This window comes from Glossina fuscipes, unplaced genomic scaffold (genome assembly GCF_014805625.2).
Source record: "Glossina fuscipes isolate IAEA_lab_2018 unplaced genomic scaffold, Yale_Gfus_2 73, whole genome shotgun sequence".
Taxonomy (NCBI): Eukaryota; Metazoa; Arthropoda; class Insecta; order Diptera; family Glossinidae; genus Glossina; species Glossina fuscipes.
The window spans coordinates 1936459-1954943 of NW_023998436.1; the positions used below are offsets into that span (position 1 = coordinate 1936459).

At 35.0% G+C, this 18485-nt stretch overlaps 1 protein-coding gene and 1 long non-coding RNA gene across 2 annotated transcripts in view; both read right to left on the reverse strand.

Annotated features, from left to right (window-relative positions):
• The window catches only part of LOC119638072 (TLD domain-containing protein 2), a 239532-nt gene extending 232908 nt beyond the window's left edge, over positions 1-6624 (reverse strand). Inside the window, exon 1 of the mRNA XM_038034689.1 lies at positions 6302-6624. Within this exon, the coding sequence (XP_037890617.1) occupies positions 6302-6597 (296 nt within the window). The 5' untranslated portion in view covers positions 6598-6624. The remainder of the gene's footprint in view (positions 1-6301) is intronic.
• Positions 6625-6932: 308 nt separating this feature from the next.
• LOC119638076 lies at positions 6933-18035 on the reverse strand. Its single transcript, XR_005247378.1, has 3 exons — positions 18025-18035; positions 15444-15447; positions 6933-6995 (listed from the first exon to the last, which is right to left on the reverse strand). It is a non-coding gene; the product is annotated as an uncharacterized LOC119638076 (long non-coding RNA).
• Between the last annotated feature and the right edge of the window lie 450 nt (positions 18036-18485).

Genomic DNA, 18485 nt, shown 5'->3' on the forward strand with positions numbered 1-18485 from the left:
GTGTGTGTGTGTGTGTGTGTGTGTGTGTGTGTGTGTGTGTGTGTGTGAATTTATCTATATACGTTTCTGTTCAGCTTAAGATTCTAACTCATTTAAGTCCGTCCGTCCGCCAGGGTGTCCGCCCATTGAGGATGCGCCTGAGTCGTCCACGGTTGTGTCCACAATAAACAAAAAAATTACAACTTACATTCTACGAAAGATATTAATCTTTAAATTACTGTTTGCTTGAAATATTTAACCCGTAGAGAACAAAAAGGTGTAATATTCGAATGGTTCCGCTCCAGCCTCAATAGGAAAAAGGATACACCTTGCAATTCATAGCAAATGTTAATCTAAAATTTGGACGAAGTGTAAGAAGTCACCTGAGACTTGATTGTAAGAATGATCGTGATGCGATCATAAAAACAAATCCACAATTAATAAAAAGTTAAAAATATATGTGAAGCAAAACTATGTGAGAAACATATGTTTTCGTATAAAATGTCCAAGTAAAAAATGTTACGAGCGACCAGTCGACCTGCCTATAATTAAAAATTATTACATTATATTTATGTATGGGATTGAAGTGGTGGGGTATAGAAGAGTCGTCCGTCCCAAGGCAAACATATTTTTCTCACTCATGTTATTCTTGTTGTTGCTGCTGTTGTTGTTGTTGTTGTCGTTATCCACTTAACTGTGTGAATATGTTTTGGCATATTGCCTTCAACCGATAAAATCATAAATTATTATTGATGTTGGCATCATCATCATCATCATCAATATTTATATATCTATGTATTGTGTGTTTCGTCATCGATGTATGTTTACGCGTTCACTTATTACATATTCATGTCTTTCCTTTATTTCTTGCTGCTTGTACCTCAACCATTTTCATTTTTCTCTTCAAGCATTAAATTCAATATGTTTTGTGTTTGTGGTAAATGTATGCCGTTTAACCGATGTCTTGACTATGCTCTACTACAGACACATAAGTGCAATTGCTGTTGAACTTGTGTTCTAAGTTTTTTTTTAAATTACTACCGCGTCAAGTTTCATTTAGCTCAGTTCAGTTGCCGTATCAAGGTCAGAAAATATGAAACCCTTTTTACTGGTAAAACCACTTTTCTTTTTTCTTTTTCGAAAATTCCAAAGTTTTTCTGCAAATACTTTTTTATGTACATACGTAAGTTTAAGGGTTTTTTTGCAGACATTCACATGAAATTATGTACTTTTAGTATTATTTTCAATGTCAGGCAGTCTGAAAGTTTTCAATGTTGATTCACAAAAAGTTTATTACACTTTATTACGTTTGAGATAAAAGGCAGCCATCGGTTCTCTGTAACGCTACCTCGTACATACATACATATTCTGAATTGGTTGTAACAGAATTACATATCAAATCATTTATTAAACAAAACATAAAAAAAGAATGAAATAAAGACAAACTTAAATTTAAATAAAACAGATGATATGGCATCCACTTGGGGTCATGTTAGTTCATCAGGTCATATCGTCATATTAAACTTAATTTCTGAAAATTTTCACTTCAAATGCCTTCTACGCCTAAAAGGCATTAACACAATTCTATGCTCTAGTGACCTATTAAGTAACGACTAAGTGATCCACTGTTACTTAGTACATTCAAATTCATAGTTTAGATTGCTCTGCTTTCATTTTCATAGGCGCCATAAAAGTTGCATTGGATATGAGAAATATTTACAATGCTCCGGAGACAAAATAAAGTTTATATAGAGCCGATAGCCTGTGTTGCTAGTGCTCAATGTATTTTTTTAGTCTAAGAATTTATTTCATTAGTCTAAAATTAAAATACTAATAATAATAATAATAATAATAATAATAATAAAGTTTATATACACTTAGTTAGCATGAATAAAGTAATCAAAGCAATCCTAGTCCGCTTGTTGCAATCATGCATACGATTAAAGGTTTTTGTCCTACACTGTCCAACTTCAGTATCAAACTTTTCTAAGAGAGAAGGTATGTAAAAATGTGCCTTGTTAAATCGAACTGTGCATTCTTCGTTTGAAATTACTATCTTTAATTTAAACTCAACTATATAAGTCATCATACTGAAGTGCAATATCATTTTGTGACAAAAAAATTTCATTTGTGCGACACTTAACCTTTCCTGCTTAGTTCGAAAGATAATAGTTAGGATTGATAAACAATCAATGTCCAAAGACTTTGATGCACAGTAGGCAACCCCCTAACATTGACAGTAAAACTGAATTTCCATGGCGGCTGCCAACGGAGAACTGTGTAGGATAAGAGCGGAATAGGCTACCAGCGAGCATTGACGATAAAGCTCAATATTTATGGCGACTGCATTCGGGAGGACTACTTGGGTGCGGTGTAGAGTAGGCGCAGTGTACATGAACCTTTAACACTGACGATAACGCTGCGCTTAAGGGAACCACTTGGGATGCAGAGTAGGCACAGCCTAAGCGACCCACTGCATTGACGACTAAGCTGAATATCTATGGGGGTTGCATTTAGGGGGACCAGCTGAAACCGGTGTAGGATAGGCGCAGAGTAGGGGTACCACTAACATGCTTGATAAAGTTGAATATCCACGGAGCTTTCATGTAAAGGGATCAGCTGATAACGGTGTAGAATCGCCGCAATGTAGATAAACCGCTAACACGGGCGATGAAGCTAAATATCCGTGGTGGTTGTATTTAAGAGAATCAGCCGGGAGCGGTGCAGAGAAGACGCAGTTGACCAGTGGACCAGTTGAAACCGGTGTAGGGTAGGCGCAGAGTAGGGGAACCACTAACGTGGCCGATAAAGCTGAATATTAACACCGGCTGTATTCAGTAGGACCAACTGGAAGGCGGTTTAAATAAACGCAGTTTATGCGATCCACTAACTTTGACTATAAAACTGAGTATCGATAGCAGTCGCATTTTGGAGGCCCAGTTGGCCGTACTATGTTATAGTTTGTTTCATCCAAATGAAATCATCACTAATCGACTGTTACTGGTACACGAATAGACGGAATGTCACGAAATTGTGACATGTTTGATACCGTCTAAAGATCATACGGATTCTATGCACCAGAATTTCATTCTACAAATTTAATGAGTGATATGTTATAATTGAGAAGTAGACTATCCAGTTATGGACATGCACTCTGTACCAAATTCCTAAAGACTTGAAAATTTCTTTTTCCTTTATACGATTATTGTAAATCTCTTCCTCCTTTCTAAGACGCAAGCACACTCAGGTCTTCTTTTCCAAAGATATGAAACTTTTTTTTCTTCTTTGCGTAAATGTGAACAGTAAGTTTCGCATAAGGATATGCATAAATTTACTCCGTTTCTATTTCTGACAATCTTGCCAATTTTAATAAATTTCGAGCTGAAATATGTGCCGCTACCCTGCATCCCTTGGAAAAGAAAATGGTACATCTCGGCTGCTTCGTTTTTCTTTTTGTCATATGATCATGTTATGGTACTTTGTTTTAATATAATCAATCGTTCGGGAGACGATGTCTCCTGCACGTCTAACACATTGACGGTCAGGAAGAAATAAGGAAAGAGATGGAGAATGACCACGATCTGGTGTGCCTGCAATCGGTAAATGTTATTTCTCTTCCAACTGAGCACTCGCTATAGCTATGGTTAAGTACTCAAATGAAATTGTTCTCATATTTGAATCCTCGACTATCGAATATCGACTTGATAGTCGCGACTCTTATCTATTCGCCTATGCCGCAAAGAAAAAGTTCGAGCACATTTTACGAGAATTTTTGTATACAAGTTATATATTCCACTTTCCTTCAATCTTTTGATTCCCGTCCGTCGCTAGCTGATGTAGCATATTTAATTGAAAAGTAAAGCGAAAACTTAGCTCCCGACAAACCTTTCTTTAACCTCTGTTAAATGCTAAATTAACGTCAGCAGGGTAGTATATAGCTAAAAATAGATCTGTAAGAATTTGAATAATGAAACATAATCCAAGTAGGGATCCAAAGTAACATCGGGAAGAAATATTAATAGGAGCTGGAAGGTCTACTAAAGCAATATTAGCAATTGAAAAGAAGGAATGTTTAATTCGTGAAGGTTTATTCATTAACTGAATATAGGGCGTAAAGGACCTTTTGAAAGTCTAGTAACATATCGATCGCATTTATTTGCATGCATTGCATTTCATATGTATGTTTTTTTGGAAGACTTCTATTTTAATGTAATATATAGTGTTAGGCACTTTTCTGATAACCTAATAGTAATAACATTATAAAATGTGTCAAAATTTAATTGATGAATTAATTACCCGGACAAGGTTTTGTCATATAAATTAAATAACTGATGAATTATTAGAAAGAAAAATAAACTATTTTAAAAAATGATCATGAGCTTACTCTGTTTCTTTTGTGTTTTTATGTTTCGGTGTTACATTGAACAACTAAACGAGTTTTAAACGTTTGAATAAAAAAAACATAAATAAAAATAATGCATTCGCCTTGAGACGAATCCTGGACACCCATCACCTCAAAGCTTGCAAAACGCTTTAAGTTATCGATGTACATCGGAATTTTTAGCTAGTTCTGACAAATATTTGTAATATATTTCAGATAAAATTCTGATGAAAGTTAGTGACATCAATAATCGATTACGCTCCATGTTCGCTGTGTTTTTTGACTGTAACTACTCCAAATTTCACTTTGGTCAGAAAAAAGTTATGGTGTCTCTGTCAAGTTTTCATACCATCGGCAACTCTAGGAATATGTTGAATCTTTTCCGCTGCTTTGTAACATTCAGAACCATGTCACATAGACTTGATATGATATCTTGAGCAGCATTATTTGAATACTGAATTCATTTCACTACATTCGTCTCTCGGTCCGTCTCTTTGTATTTGCGTCCATCCACCGATCTTTCTGAGTAGCTTTAATGTGTACATGTCTGTCTCTCCTTCCGCCGATATGCGCGCGAGTTTATCTGTTTATCTATGTGGGTGCCTGTAAGTATATCCGCCTGCCAATGTCTTTGACTGGGAACGTCGTCTTAGTAGTGTTCGTATTCGGCAGTATTGATCAAGCTGTAGTGGCCTAAGTATGTTTCACTAGCCTGCTTGTCTCGATCTGTCTATATCGAGCCGGTTATATCGACCTAGGGTGACAACACGGACTGTGAACTTGGTAAAGGCGACATGGATCTTCATCTTGGATTGTCGATTTAAAATGTCGACCTAGCTGTGTCTATGTTACCCGGCCAGGTTGCGTGACTATGTCGACATAACTGTGACGGTCTGCTTGTGTTCGCCAGTATGATCTACGTCAGCTATGACAACCTGTCTGTATTTGCTTGTAGGCCTCGCTATGCCGCCTCCGAAGTGTTTGTCTGCCTATGCTAATCTTGACGTGTCAGCTGAGCCGATTCAGCTACTTCCGCGGGCTCTTCCCTCTCTTCGTACCTTAATCCATGCAGTTGCATCTCTAGCTGCCCATCTACTTCGAGGCCTATCTACCAATTCCTTTGTCTACTTGTCTGTCTGTTTGCCTATGTGCTCGACTTACGAGCGCGTTTCTCAATAGAATCGTGCCTATGCCTTTGAATTCAAGATATTTTATGCCATATTGAACCTTTTCATCTTAATATCGGCAATAAGAGTGTTCTAAAAATGTAACAAGACGAATTGACGATAAACGGAACGTATGATAATGAAACATCGTTTAAACCGAACTGGAGCAACTTTTAAACTAATCAGTATTTTATTGAATGTCTCATGTTGATGTAATTGTCGACATGCCTGTGGCAAACGGTATGAGAAATTTATACACCATCATAGTTTGGTCGCGGATATTATAACATTCATCCATCAATCAATTTGTCAGAATAAGCTCACAAAAAACGAAAATATATATGTATATATACAATATTATCCGATAAACGTCGCACATGGCTGTATAAAGCTACAATTTATCATAAAAGGAGAAACAATTATATTTATGTACAATAGACCCAAACATGCTTATAAATGGGTTCATATTTTGCAAGTAACGTTGTTGTTATAAATGCATTTTATAACTAACCTTAGATAGGATCACTTGGGACTGTCTTTTTTTTTTTTTTTTTAATTACTTAATAAATTCATTTTGTTTTTAAATTATTTGTATAAGAAACAAGTAAAATTTACGTCTATGTGCTAAGGCAAACAAGTGCTTAATTGAATGCTTCGATGAGGATTAGCATACATATTTCCGAAAGGAAATACGATGAAGTAAATGAATGAATGTACATCTATTGCTGTGTGGGCCCGTATGATGTTTATGAATAAAAACAATTTTCCCACTTACTGCCAAGTAAAACTGCCCGTAATACCATCTTTAAGGCGATCACGAAACGAACGCTGCCTGCTTGGTCCCGAACCACTCAATTGTGGCAGTATCGGATTTTCATCGTTACCATTTTCCGGTACGGTGGTTATATTCGTAACTGATGTTGATAAAGCAACGCTTTCTCTTGTATTATTAGTATTTACCCTACCGGTAGTTGCTGTCGCGCCGTGTTCCATTATAGATGGTGGTAAATGTTGTTGTTGTACAGATGCCACACGTCTTACACTATGACGAGGCGAATTATCGCGCGACATTTTCAAAAATTTTTAATGTTAATAAAATATATAAAAATAATTTTTTTTTTTTTTTTCTTTTTTTTTTTTTTTTTTTGATAACAGAAAAAAAAATTGCAAAAATTATAATCGTATTAGAGTTGAAGTATTTTTAATTTGCAAGAGAGATATTCAAAAAGCAATTCATTTTCGGTGAGTTTCAATCAATATTTCAAGTTTAAAGTGCTTCTTAGAAAAAGAAATTTTAATATAATTTTTAAAGCTTTTAAAATGGAAAGAAAAAAAAAAAAACATTTCACTTAGAAGACATTTTTTTTTCAAGTAAAGAAAAAGTTTCCAATTTAGTCTTTAGTTTACAACAAACAACATTCTACACATAGAGTACATCATCGTTACTTTCGTTATTTCATAAAAATGTTCTGAAATGTTTAGTTGGTATAGTGTATTAGTGTAAAAGAAAAAAAAAAAAACCAAAATCAAACTGTGAGAATATAGATCTTGAGAATAGAACAAACAAAAAATTTAAACACATTCCTGTAATTGTCACCAAAGAAAGGTGTGGTTCTTTTATACCTACATATATATATATATATACAATACGCTACTAAAAACATAAAACGATTCATGTTACCGCAGAATAGCAATAATAATTGAGCGTATTTACTGCATTTGCAAAATTTCCATTTGACAAATTAAACATTGTTCCTTCGCTATTCGTAAAGTGTATGTGAGAAACTATATGCAATTTTCTGTTTGGAAAACATTGAAAAGACCTTAAAACATAATTAAGGCAAAATTTCACATTTAATCGTAGCTCATTCAGAAACTTCGTGGCCATTGTTGGCAGAAACAACTAAGAATATTGTGTTCGGCTGCGCCCAAATCTTCTGTAGACATCACCAACTAAAACAATTAAGAATATTATAGTTGGGCAAGGTCGACTATCGACTACCCTACACCACATTATGTAACACTATTCTTATCTTTATTTACACAGATATAATTTTATAATAACAACAAATATATATATATATATATATATGTATATTCTATTTAAAGTCATATTTTTCATGTGCGTATTTATGGGGAAGCGGACCCGCAACCCAACCTAATGTAGTACAAGTTTAGTTCTTACATATGGCAAGATCCAAAAATAGGCGTAGATGATCAAAATTTTGTAGAGTTCATTTTTGTATGAAATCACTATAATATTATAGGTCAATTTCGATTACCATATATTGAAACGTAGACTTTTCCATCTATAAAGGATCAATTATCGTGAAAATCGTTATTAGGGTAGGATCGAAAAAATAGGCCGATATTGGTCAATTTTCATCACCATATATTGAAATTTAGAACTTTTCTGCTCTACAAAGGATCAATTTAGGTGAAAATCGCTATTAGGATAGGATCTAAAAAATAGACCCAGACTGTTAAAATTTGGTACAATTAATTTGGTACGTTAAATTACCATTACGATATAACTTTCATGGTGAAGCATTGAAGATTATACCTCTTTCTCGTATGGATTTCAGTTGCCGTCATACGAGAGGGGGTTCAAAAATTGCCACCATTGCCATTGTTGTTATATGGGGAGTGCCCGAAAAAATGGAACAATCCGAACCATTTCAATAACGTCTGTCCTTGGGTAAAAAAACACACCACTACACCAAATTTCATCAAAATATCTCAAAAGTTGTCACCTGCAGTTTGAACACAAACTAACATAGGCCAACATCAGATGGACAGACGGGTTAGGATCAATTCAGATTATGATTCTGAATTAATCGGTATAATAAACGATGGGCCTATCTTACATCCTTTTGCATATTACATACGTCCACACTAACTTAATATAGCTTGTATCACAAGTGGTGTAGGGTATAACTATAAGTAATGAAAAAAATTATATTCAGTCGTGACTGATTGTTTTCAGAATACACAGAATATAGGTTCCAATTTTTGTAAATTTATGAGTAGTGAGCAAAAAACCAATTTTTTTTTTTCTTAAAAAACAGAGGTTTGATTAGTTTACGTAGCGCTATAGGTGGATGCTTGGGCCGGTTTGGCCCCATTTCGACACCAGCATGCGTGGAACAACTGCTAACTTTGAAGTCGATAGCTTGATTTTTACGACAACCAGAATGTCAACAGCAAACACCGTACAAACACACAAGCGGACAGACGGACCTACATGTCTTAATCAATTTGCATTTTCGCGCTGATAAGGAATGTATATGTGTATACTCTGCAGGGTCTCTGAAGTTGCCTTTTATATGTTACATGCATTATTAAAAAAAGCCAAAATAAGTTTGTACGCCCAGCCTTCAGTGGCATAACAACTTTCAATTTTTATTTTTTCACATTTCTTCCGTTCCGTTCACAAGGCTTCGAAGTTTCCCAATGCTGCAAATTATTTTCAAAAATTCAAAAAAAATCGATTTATAACATTCTTGCCCAAAACATCATAATGCTGCAAAAATCTTTAAATTTTTTTAGATTGGAACATGGTAAGAAGAGAAGCGCTTCTTGAGCCAATCTTTTCAAATTATTGTGAATAATTAATGAAAATTGAATAAGAAAAAAATATTTTTTTTTTTCAAAATGCTTTATTTTTAGCTAAGCACTGACTTTCACTTCTGATATGGGCAGCGTTAAAGCAAACTCTGTTTCTCTAAAGAGATTTTACAGAAATTTTTAGTGGGGAGCAGCAAACACGCTTACGAAGAATAAAATTTTTTTTAACGAAATAACGGTTCAAGTCATGCATGCACAACTTCTATCAAAAATAAAAAGATAATGAAAAATTATAATTTCGGCATGAATCCATTCATAATTACTTAAAATTTTTGCATAAAAACATCATAAATCAAGCACAGCACTTTTTAGTCCTGTAACCGAAAGGCATAAAAACTTTATTTTATTTATGTTTATATTTTTAAAGTTTTCGGTTATAAAACTAATTTCATATAAAATACATATAAATAAATATTTAAGTAACAAACTTTCCAAAACAACAATCATAATAATATACATATATATATATATTATATATAAATATTTTTGTAGACATGCAGATGCATTGTTAACAAATAATCGAGTGTTTTTCTATTGTAATTTAAATTGTTTTTCTTTATATCCATCACCATGAGTTGAATCGCGATTGAAATGAGTAACGGAACTCTTCTAAAATTAACATTTCTTCTCATTAAAAAATTCGCGTTGCATTCGTGGGAAAACGGTATGGAGTGCATCGATATGTAAGTATGTATGTGTAATAAAATTCTGTTTCTAACAAGCATTTAATTTTCGATTGGCATAATTGTTAAATTAAAAGTCATTCTTTCAATTTTCAAGGAGATTTTTTGCCACACCCTTTATTTAACAACAAACGACAAACTCATTAAACATTCTAATGAATGTAGCCTAAGATGTGACTTGTGCTCATTCGCGATCTTCATTATCTTCAAAATAAGTCATAAATTTGCCTTAAAAGCAATGATGTTCGATATAGGAAAGTAATCAACGATTAGCATACAAGTACAAGGGCGTATTAAGTCTGTGCGGATGTACACAATACCCAAAAGGGCTTGACATACACCTTTTCTTATACTAAATCATTTTCCAAATCGATATCATTATTATCATTAACTAATTATTAGGAGTGGCCGAGTAGGCAAAACAAAAACAACGACTCAATGGTTGTGGGTTCAAATCACAAATGGTAAAGTCTTCAATAAAGTTGAAAGCCGAAGATGCTACTGCTTTAAGACTAGGAATCTAAAACTGAAGATAGAATTGGCCCCATTTTCTTGCTGAGATCTGACAAAAGCTTTCTCGTTGCATACCATAAAATAGCTGATAAAAGTTTTTTCGACTCCTGGTTGCATACTATAGTATAGTCTGTAATAGGGCTGTATATGTCGAGTTTTGTGCCAAAAAAAAGACATTCGCTGACAGATTTTTTCCTTTTTTTCCATAGCCACGTCCAGGCATACCATCCATATCGGCTCCGAAACTGAATCGCTTTAGTTGGAAGACGAAGTTCCTTATTTCTTGGGACTTGAAGAAGAAGTTTAATCTGCTATTATCTGTTAAAGTCTGATGAAGCAGTTAATATCAACAAACACTACTAGTAACAACGAATTGAACGAATTTGAACTGTTCGCTTTTCAAAGAACGTCCAAAATATCAATAAAAGCAAGACAAGGTCACTTTTTCATCCATTCAGTTATACTCCCTATTTACATACCCACTATGAAAGGCGCAAGTCATATGCAGACAAAGATGCGGGATGATGCCGTAGATCAATTTCACATCAACTCTGCAGATACTATTTGTGTTGTTGTTTGTCTACCAGTTGATAGATGGTAATCTCGAAATTTAAGACCCTTTAACCTAAACTCTTAGCTTTTTTTTAAACCATAATTTCCGGCAGTGACTTGAGTATAAATACAACTCTCTCTAGTGGCTTAGAAACGGAAGCATTTGAGGATTTCTTTAAAAATGTTATACTATATTCGTCAATAGGTTATAAATTGTAAGAGACACGCCCACACAATTAGAGTAGAGCATTTTTCATAAGTATTAACCTTAGGTGATGAATATATACGATTCGCCCTAAGGCGATAATATATTTTCCTATATTGATTTTTTTTTTTAAATATAGTTAGTGTGTATTTTGTGTAGCGGTTAATTGCGTTTTGCGTTTTTAATAAAATTGTTTAATAATCATTATTATTTTATATATATTGCAGCTAAACAAAAAGCATTTAAAACGAACCTGCAAAGAAACATAATAAAAACGAAATATCTTCAGTTATTAGTTTATCAGTAATTTTACATATAATCATATTATGTATATGTGTGCGTAAAATTTGACCTTGAAAATGTATTAAAATATGTGAATAAATTTTAAATAAAAAATTTTTAAACCTTTTGTTTTAAATATTTTCGCATTCATTCATATCAATGCGTTTTCATTCGATTCGTTGAATATTCATTATGTAAGCACTTGTATTCATGGTAATAATTATTTCTGGAAAAAAGGATAATTGCGACCTTCAGAGGCTCATTTTTACGGTCTTTCAATTTTAATCATTATTAACAAAAGCTTTGATTTATTTGAAATATATTTCAAAAGTTAATCGTAACTGGGATAGATAGCGAGGTTAGAAAACTTGACATTAACAAACAATATGTCCCCGTCAATGTTTCCATTAGGCGGGCAGTAGCATGCTTAACTTGACATATGTGATATGATCAAAAACTAACTTTAATAATCAAATTATGCATGCATAAATCTTCTAGATGAAGACCGCAAAGTTCAGGTTTGCACCAAAAGTCAGCAAAATTACAAACAAAAAGAAATGATTAAGTAAAACAAGTTGCACAAATTTGCTTAACCCATTTCGTGATAAAACAGCCTTTCAACATACTGCTTTATATAAGAAGTGGTCGGAAAAGTGATTCGATCGCAACCAGTTTCAATAGCTTTCGTTCTACGCTCAAGATAAGTCGGTCGAAAATTGCAACCAATATGTTGAACACAAGAATTCACGACCAACAGACGGACAGATGGACAAATAGGTGAGGTCACACCAATTCGAGAAAATAATTCCGACTGAATCTATCTCATTATCATCTAAGTGTTGTACACATTCACACAAATTTAATATATGCTAATATCGTAAGTGGTGCCAAGTATGGCAAACTAGTAAAAAAATCATGTTTGGCCGTGGCTGAAACTTTTATATCTACCATGTTTATAATAACATTGAACATGGAAATATTAATTAATTGTTGCAGTTTCTGAGTAACGTGCAAAGAATTTATCCCCGACGGATGGCGGCTATATTCACTTTGTCAAAACGTTTGCAACACGCAGGAGAAAATATAAGAGATCCCACAAAGTATTTAATATATACTTTTGTTTAGAATCAAATTCTAAATCGATTTAAGCATGTCCGCACAGACGGACAAATTCTCCTGGCCGCAAAAATTAATGTATTGATCGCAAATTTGGCAGAAACATTGTAAGCTCTTGACCACAGGCCGGTATCGAAAGTGAACCAAATCGGTCAAAAGACACGTCCCCAGTGCCAAGTAAACTACGAATGTGGTGGTCTTTTATTGTCTATATATAATTTTTCAATAGTCTGAAATCCCAGTTCCCATTGTTGTTCAGAAAAAGTATTGTCTTTGCAGGTTTTTACACTTTACCTGTTGCGAAATTACGGAGAAAATGGCAAAACAACCTATAATCCTACAAGCGACTTCATAGCCAGCACGAAAACTTTTAATTTTTTTTAAGAGAGCATTGAAGGATTTCGAATCGCCCTTGCCTTCCTATCTACTTAACGGTAATTTTGTTTGCAAACGCTTGAAAGTGAATAGAAGCGTTTACCAAAGGCAACTGTACGTATGTGAAAAAAACTAGAAATCAAGAGGTCCGATATTAGACTGCAACTGGTGTTCATTTCACAGAGGTACTGTTTCGCGAGCACTTGAGAAAAAGTCTCGATAATTCCAGGAAAAGATTTGTTCCACATATTCTAAGGAATTGAAAGTTTCTGTTAAGCTGATAAATAAGAAAATTGCTGATAAATTTGCATCGGCTTACCCGCTTAACGGATAAATTTAAATCTTTCCAAGTTATTGTTACTAAAATCAGGTCTTTGAGGAAATGGGTTTGCGTGAAAAGTACCTGTTTTTCTAAGAAATAAAATTCAGAAAATGGTAAAACCAAAAATGGAGTAATGATGCTTTACCTGTCAACGGTATAAAGGAAAGCAGTTTGATGCGATTGGCGAAAAGATTTATAAAAATTCGTAGAAACTAAACAGGCATCAAATGAAAACATTATAGTCGGTCTAGACCGGGCGTCGAATACTCTACACCACATTGTCTAACATAATTCTTATTTTTGCCAGAGATCACAAAAGTTACACCCTGTTTTTATATGAACTTGCTATTATGGGACTGTATATTAAACTTTTACACCCCTTTGCAAATAAAGGCCTACTTTCCGTAAGAATGCTTATTGCTAAGATGTTCAAGAATTGAGATATGTGTTCAACATTCAGCACAGTTAATTTTCGTATCAAACTGTTAGTATGGATCCATTTTTATCATAGTACATTAAAACAAAACAATTTTCGTGAAAATCTTTATATAGACTAAGATCCAAATAATAGACCGAGTTAGTCCAAATTTGACGCAGTTCATTTTTTATGTTAAATTACTATTATGATATAATTTTCATAGTGAAGCATTGCTTTTTGTCGTATGAACTTAAGTTTTCCTTTTATGAGAGGAGGTTCAAAAAAATGGGCAGAGCTGGTCCAAAACTTTCACTCCAATTTAGAATGCCGAAATATTATTACTTAGCCAATTTTGTCCAAAAAATTTTGAAAATTTTTGCCATATAACGACTTTTGAAAATATGGCGTTATATGGCGAGTGGCTGAAAAAGCGGACCAATTCAAACTATTTTCAACAGCGTTTGTCCTTGCTCGTCGGTGTATGAAATTTCATCAAAATATCTCAAAAATTGCGACCTACAGTTTGAACATAAATTAACATAGGCAGGCATCAGACGGACCGATAGGCTACAATCATTTTCTGAGTCGATCGGTATAATAAAAGGTAGGTCTGTCAACAAGAGAATAAAAATTCGAGCCAAAACTCGTGCAGAAAGACTTCAAAGAACCCAAGTGCAGGAGGTTTGACATCCTTAGACAGTCTTTCAGTATATTTAGCTTATGTAACAATTTATATGAAATTTTTCGGGCTGGTAACTTTAGGCATTTGAAGCAAGTGACTGCCTTTATCAAATCAGCTGATTTTTCGTTCATAATTTCTTTTACAATCACGAATCGGCTACACTTTTTTTCTTTTGTCGGCATTTCTAGCAAGAGTTTTGACTGTATAGTACCAAGTACGGTGATTTATGGGTTGACAGCGGAACAGAGCTTCTCATATTGAACACTCTGTCACATTAGTCTCTACCTATGCTCAAAATTATCATCACTGGCTTTTAACTACGTTACTGGATTAAGGAACTAATTTTAACTTAACTTAGATAAAAATCTTCCTATAAAAGACTAGAATATGTGTAGTGAGAGTGCTGCCGCCCTTCAACTGCAAATTGATAATCAATGCTTTCCTTTGGAGAAAGGAAATTATTATTTAATTGGTCAGAGCAGTAAAAGTGGAAATTCGCCTAATTACATACAACTTGGAGATACAATCTTGCGAAGATATTTTTATCGTTGACTTAGACAGTGCTAACGGAGCTCACGTAAATGGAAAGCGGCTTAAGCCTTTAATTAAAGAACGTGTGAAGCCTAATGAGGAATTTGGTCTAGGTGATCATTTAAAGGCACAAATAAAATATATTGGAAGGCATACTATCTGTTCCGTAGGAACATTGAGTTATGTATGTAATACCAACGAATCTATTGTGGAGCCCATAGCAATAGAAGAACAAGTTTTGAATTGTAAGGCCAGCAATGATAATAAGGTGCAACAAGTACAGAGTGTGAAAACCAATAACCTTCCGGGAAACAATTTAACATTTCCAGAAGCTCAGCTCTATCCATCAAAATCAAGATCTACAACATCCGGTGATGGAAATAGTGACAACAGCAACGTAAATCAGTTGTTAATCAATGTTGATGAAACAGAGAATTATTTCTTCGCGCCAGAAACTCACGAAGCTAGAGCTAACGACTCAGATTTGGATACGGTCGAATCTGTCAACGTTTACGCAATAACAGGCAATCAATTTAAAATCTCTACTCAAGAATTCAATTGAATTGAATTGAAGGCTCTCAAATCATACCCGCAAAAGAGCGCAACATGACATTGCTAAGTAAGTCGGCTGAAGTTCTACAAGATTTGCAGGGGCCTGAAAAGGAAACAAGAGAAATGTCGCCAATAAATTGGCCATCAATTGGATGCTCGCAAAATCAAGAGTTATCAAGTACTTCGTTTAGAGATGGAAATGTTACCCCAGATATATTTGATTCTTTGGAATCGAGTGAACCGATCCAAGAAGAACGGAATGAACTCAATAAGGATAATGTAAATCCCGTCACAGAGAAAGAAGAAGATCTCGTGCCTGCCCAGCTATCTCCTACCAGAGCTTTACTTAAAAATATGTCGCAGAATCAAACAGGATCGAATGAAACCTTGTTAACATTACGCGACAAAGAAAACAATCGTCCTGCCAATGAAGGGCAATCTAAATCTATATTGATGGCAGCATGTGCAACAAATGTGCTTGATAATGCAGATGCTGTATTGAGTGAGAAATTTGTAAAACCGCCAAGTTCAAGCTCATCGACAACAAGAACTGCTTTAAATTCTACATTGTTAAAAGACGAAACGGACTTGAAAAGTTTAGCGGTGCCTTTTGAGGATGCGGACGCAAAAAAGATCCTAGCCGCTAGAATGGGCATGCTTAAGAGGCCCCTACCTGGACATACCTCCGCGAAAGGTAACATATCCATGCCCAACCGCAGTTCTAAAGTCGATTCAAACGTAGAGTTGCACATGCCCAAGGAGCACATTAATATTTCCCATCTAGAGGCAAAAAACAGTGATGTATTTGCTTTAACGATGAGAGCGAAAAAGACGACGGAAATGGTGTGGTAAGGTTAATTAAAAAAAAATCAAAACCTGACAACGATTTCGAAAGGCTTTTACCACATTTAAAGGACACCTCACCGAGAGCTAAGCGATTTAAAACATCTCGCGGAGCAAACAAGTTCCAGGATTCCATCCAAAATCGCAGCGAAGATGTAAGAGAAGACAAAAAAAGAAATCGGCATAAAGAGGTTATCGCTGAATGCGATAGGAATTCGAACCATGTCAAATCCAGTAAGGGAACCGAAAGGACACAGGAAATCGCGAGCGAAAGCGGCACATCCATGACAAGCATTGCAAGGCCAAATGTACCAATGAGACGTTTAACACGTTCTATGACGCGTGACTGAGAACTAAGAAAAGTTTCCTCTAAATTAGCCCTAGTTGAAAGCGAAAGCAGCGCATCACCAACAAGTATTCCAACTGTGGAGATATCAAGTAAGCGTTTGACAGGTTCAAGTTTGCAAGCTCAGGCATTCAGGCGTTCTCCTGCTTTATCTAAAAAGGCAATCGATGCAAGTTCAAATGTTCTTGAAAAGAAACGAAAGACTCGCCTAAGTCTACAATTAGAAATTGGTGATGGAAGCAATCATTTAACCAAACAACCTTCCAAGCGCATTATAGAAACCAGTGCACGGTCCAAACAAAACCAAGGTCCTACGATTTGCAAACCTGTCCAAGAAATGGTACTAAAAAATGAACTTAAGCGCAAACGTCGCGACACGCATATTTCAGGCCAATCCTTTAAGGGCGCAAAGAAGCGTGCTGAGGAAGAATCAAATATGCCATCAACTTCCGCTTTATCAAAAAAGTGCTTGCAAATATCTACTACAATGGTGGATAAAAATTTTCTTAATGAGCTAATACAAAATTCCAAAGGTCAATGGACCGTAACCGATGATCCTTTGAATAGTGAAATTTTAATTATGGATAAAGGTGCTCGCACCTATAAATTTCTCTTAGCCATGGCAAAAGGAATACCGATTGTCACGACACAATGGATTCAAAAAGTGAATGAAACTCGTTCCTTAAAACCTGTTAAAAACTATTTCTTTAGCGATCCTGTATTTGAGAAAAAATACAAATTTTCCGTTGCAAACTCTTTAAATATGGCCAAGAAAAACAGTCTCTTTGAAGGTTATGGATTCTTTGTAACTTCAAATGTTAAGCCCCAGCCGAGAGAAATTAAAACTATTATCGATTGTGCCGGTGGCCATGTTCACAACGAATATGATAGAATTAATCAAGTGCAACAGGGAAAACTGTATTTGGTTTCTTGCTCAGATGATAGGAAAGATTGGCGTACATTTCGTCGTCATTACAAAAATATTACTATCATTCCCTCGGAAGCCATCATGTCGGCTGTAGTGCGTCAGGACAATAATTTTCTTAATAAATTTGTTTTGGTTTGAAATTTTTTTCCTTTGGTTTTTTCTTTCATTTAAATTTTTTCTTCTGAACTATGATTTTTTGGAATTCTCTTATTTTCGCACTTCTTCATTTTTTTATACCTACCACCAATGAATAGGGACTATAATCACTTTGTCAAAACGTTTGCAACACGCAGGAGAAAATATAAGAGATCCCACAAAGTATATAATATACACTTTTGATCAGCATCTAAACCTGTTTAAGCAGGTCCGTCTGCCCGTCTGCGTAATGTCTGTTCAAAAACTTTCTCCTGGCAGCAAAAATGAAACTATCGACTTAGAATTTGATAGAAACATTGAAGCATTGTCCGCAAGTTGATATCCAAAATGGCCCAAATCGGTGAAACGACACGTAAATGGAGTGCACCTTTAAAATTGGGATTTGCTCATTACTCATAAGCTGTAGCAGATAAATGTGGCATGGCGATTCCAAAAAAAAATTTCCCACGTCTACTCAAAGTTATAGTGTACCAATATTTAATACTAATAATGCACCTAAACATGTTCCTCTGATCACCTGCCCATCTGTCCGTCTGCCTAACTGTGTGGTATCTGTGGTAAGCATTCGCCGATTCGCAAAAATGAATGTATCGCCTATGCACTTGCAATAGAATTTGGAAGTACCACGCCTGATGACTTATTCTTCGACAAGGCAGTCAGACGCGACAGGGCAAGTCAAAATGAATCGCATTACACAATACGCAAAAGTGCATCAACGCTTACAGCCTACAGGCTACAGCTATTCGTCAGGCCATAAAGTTTGAGGGTAAAGATAAACTTAGAACGGTTATCTTCACAGATATTTTGTCAGTCCACATTGTCTAAATT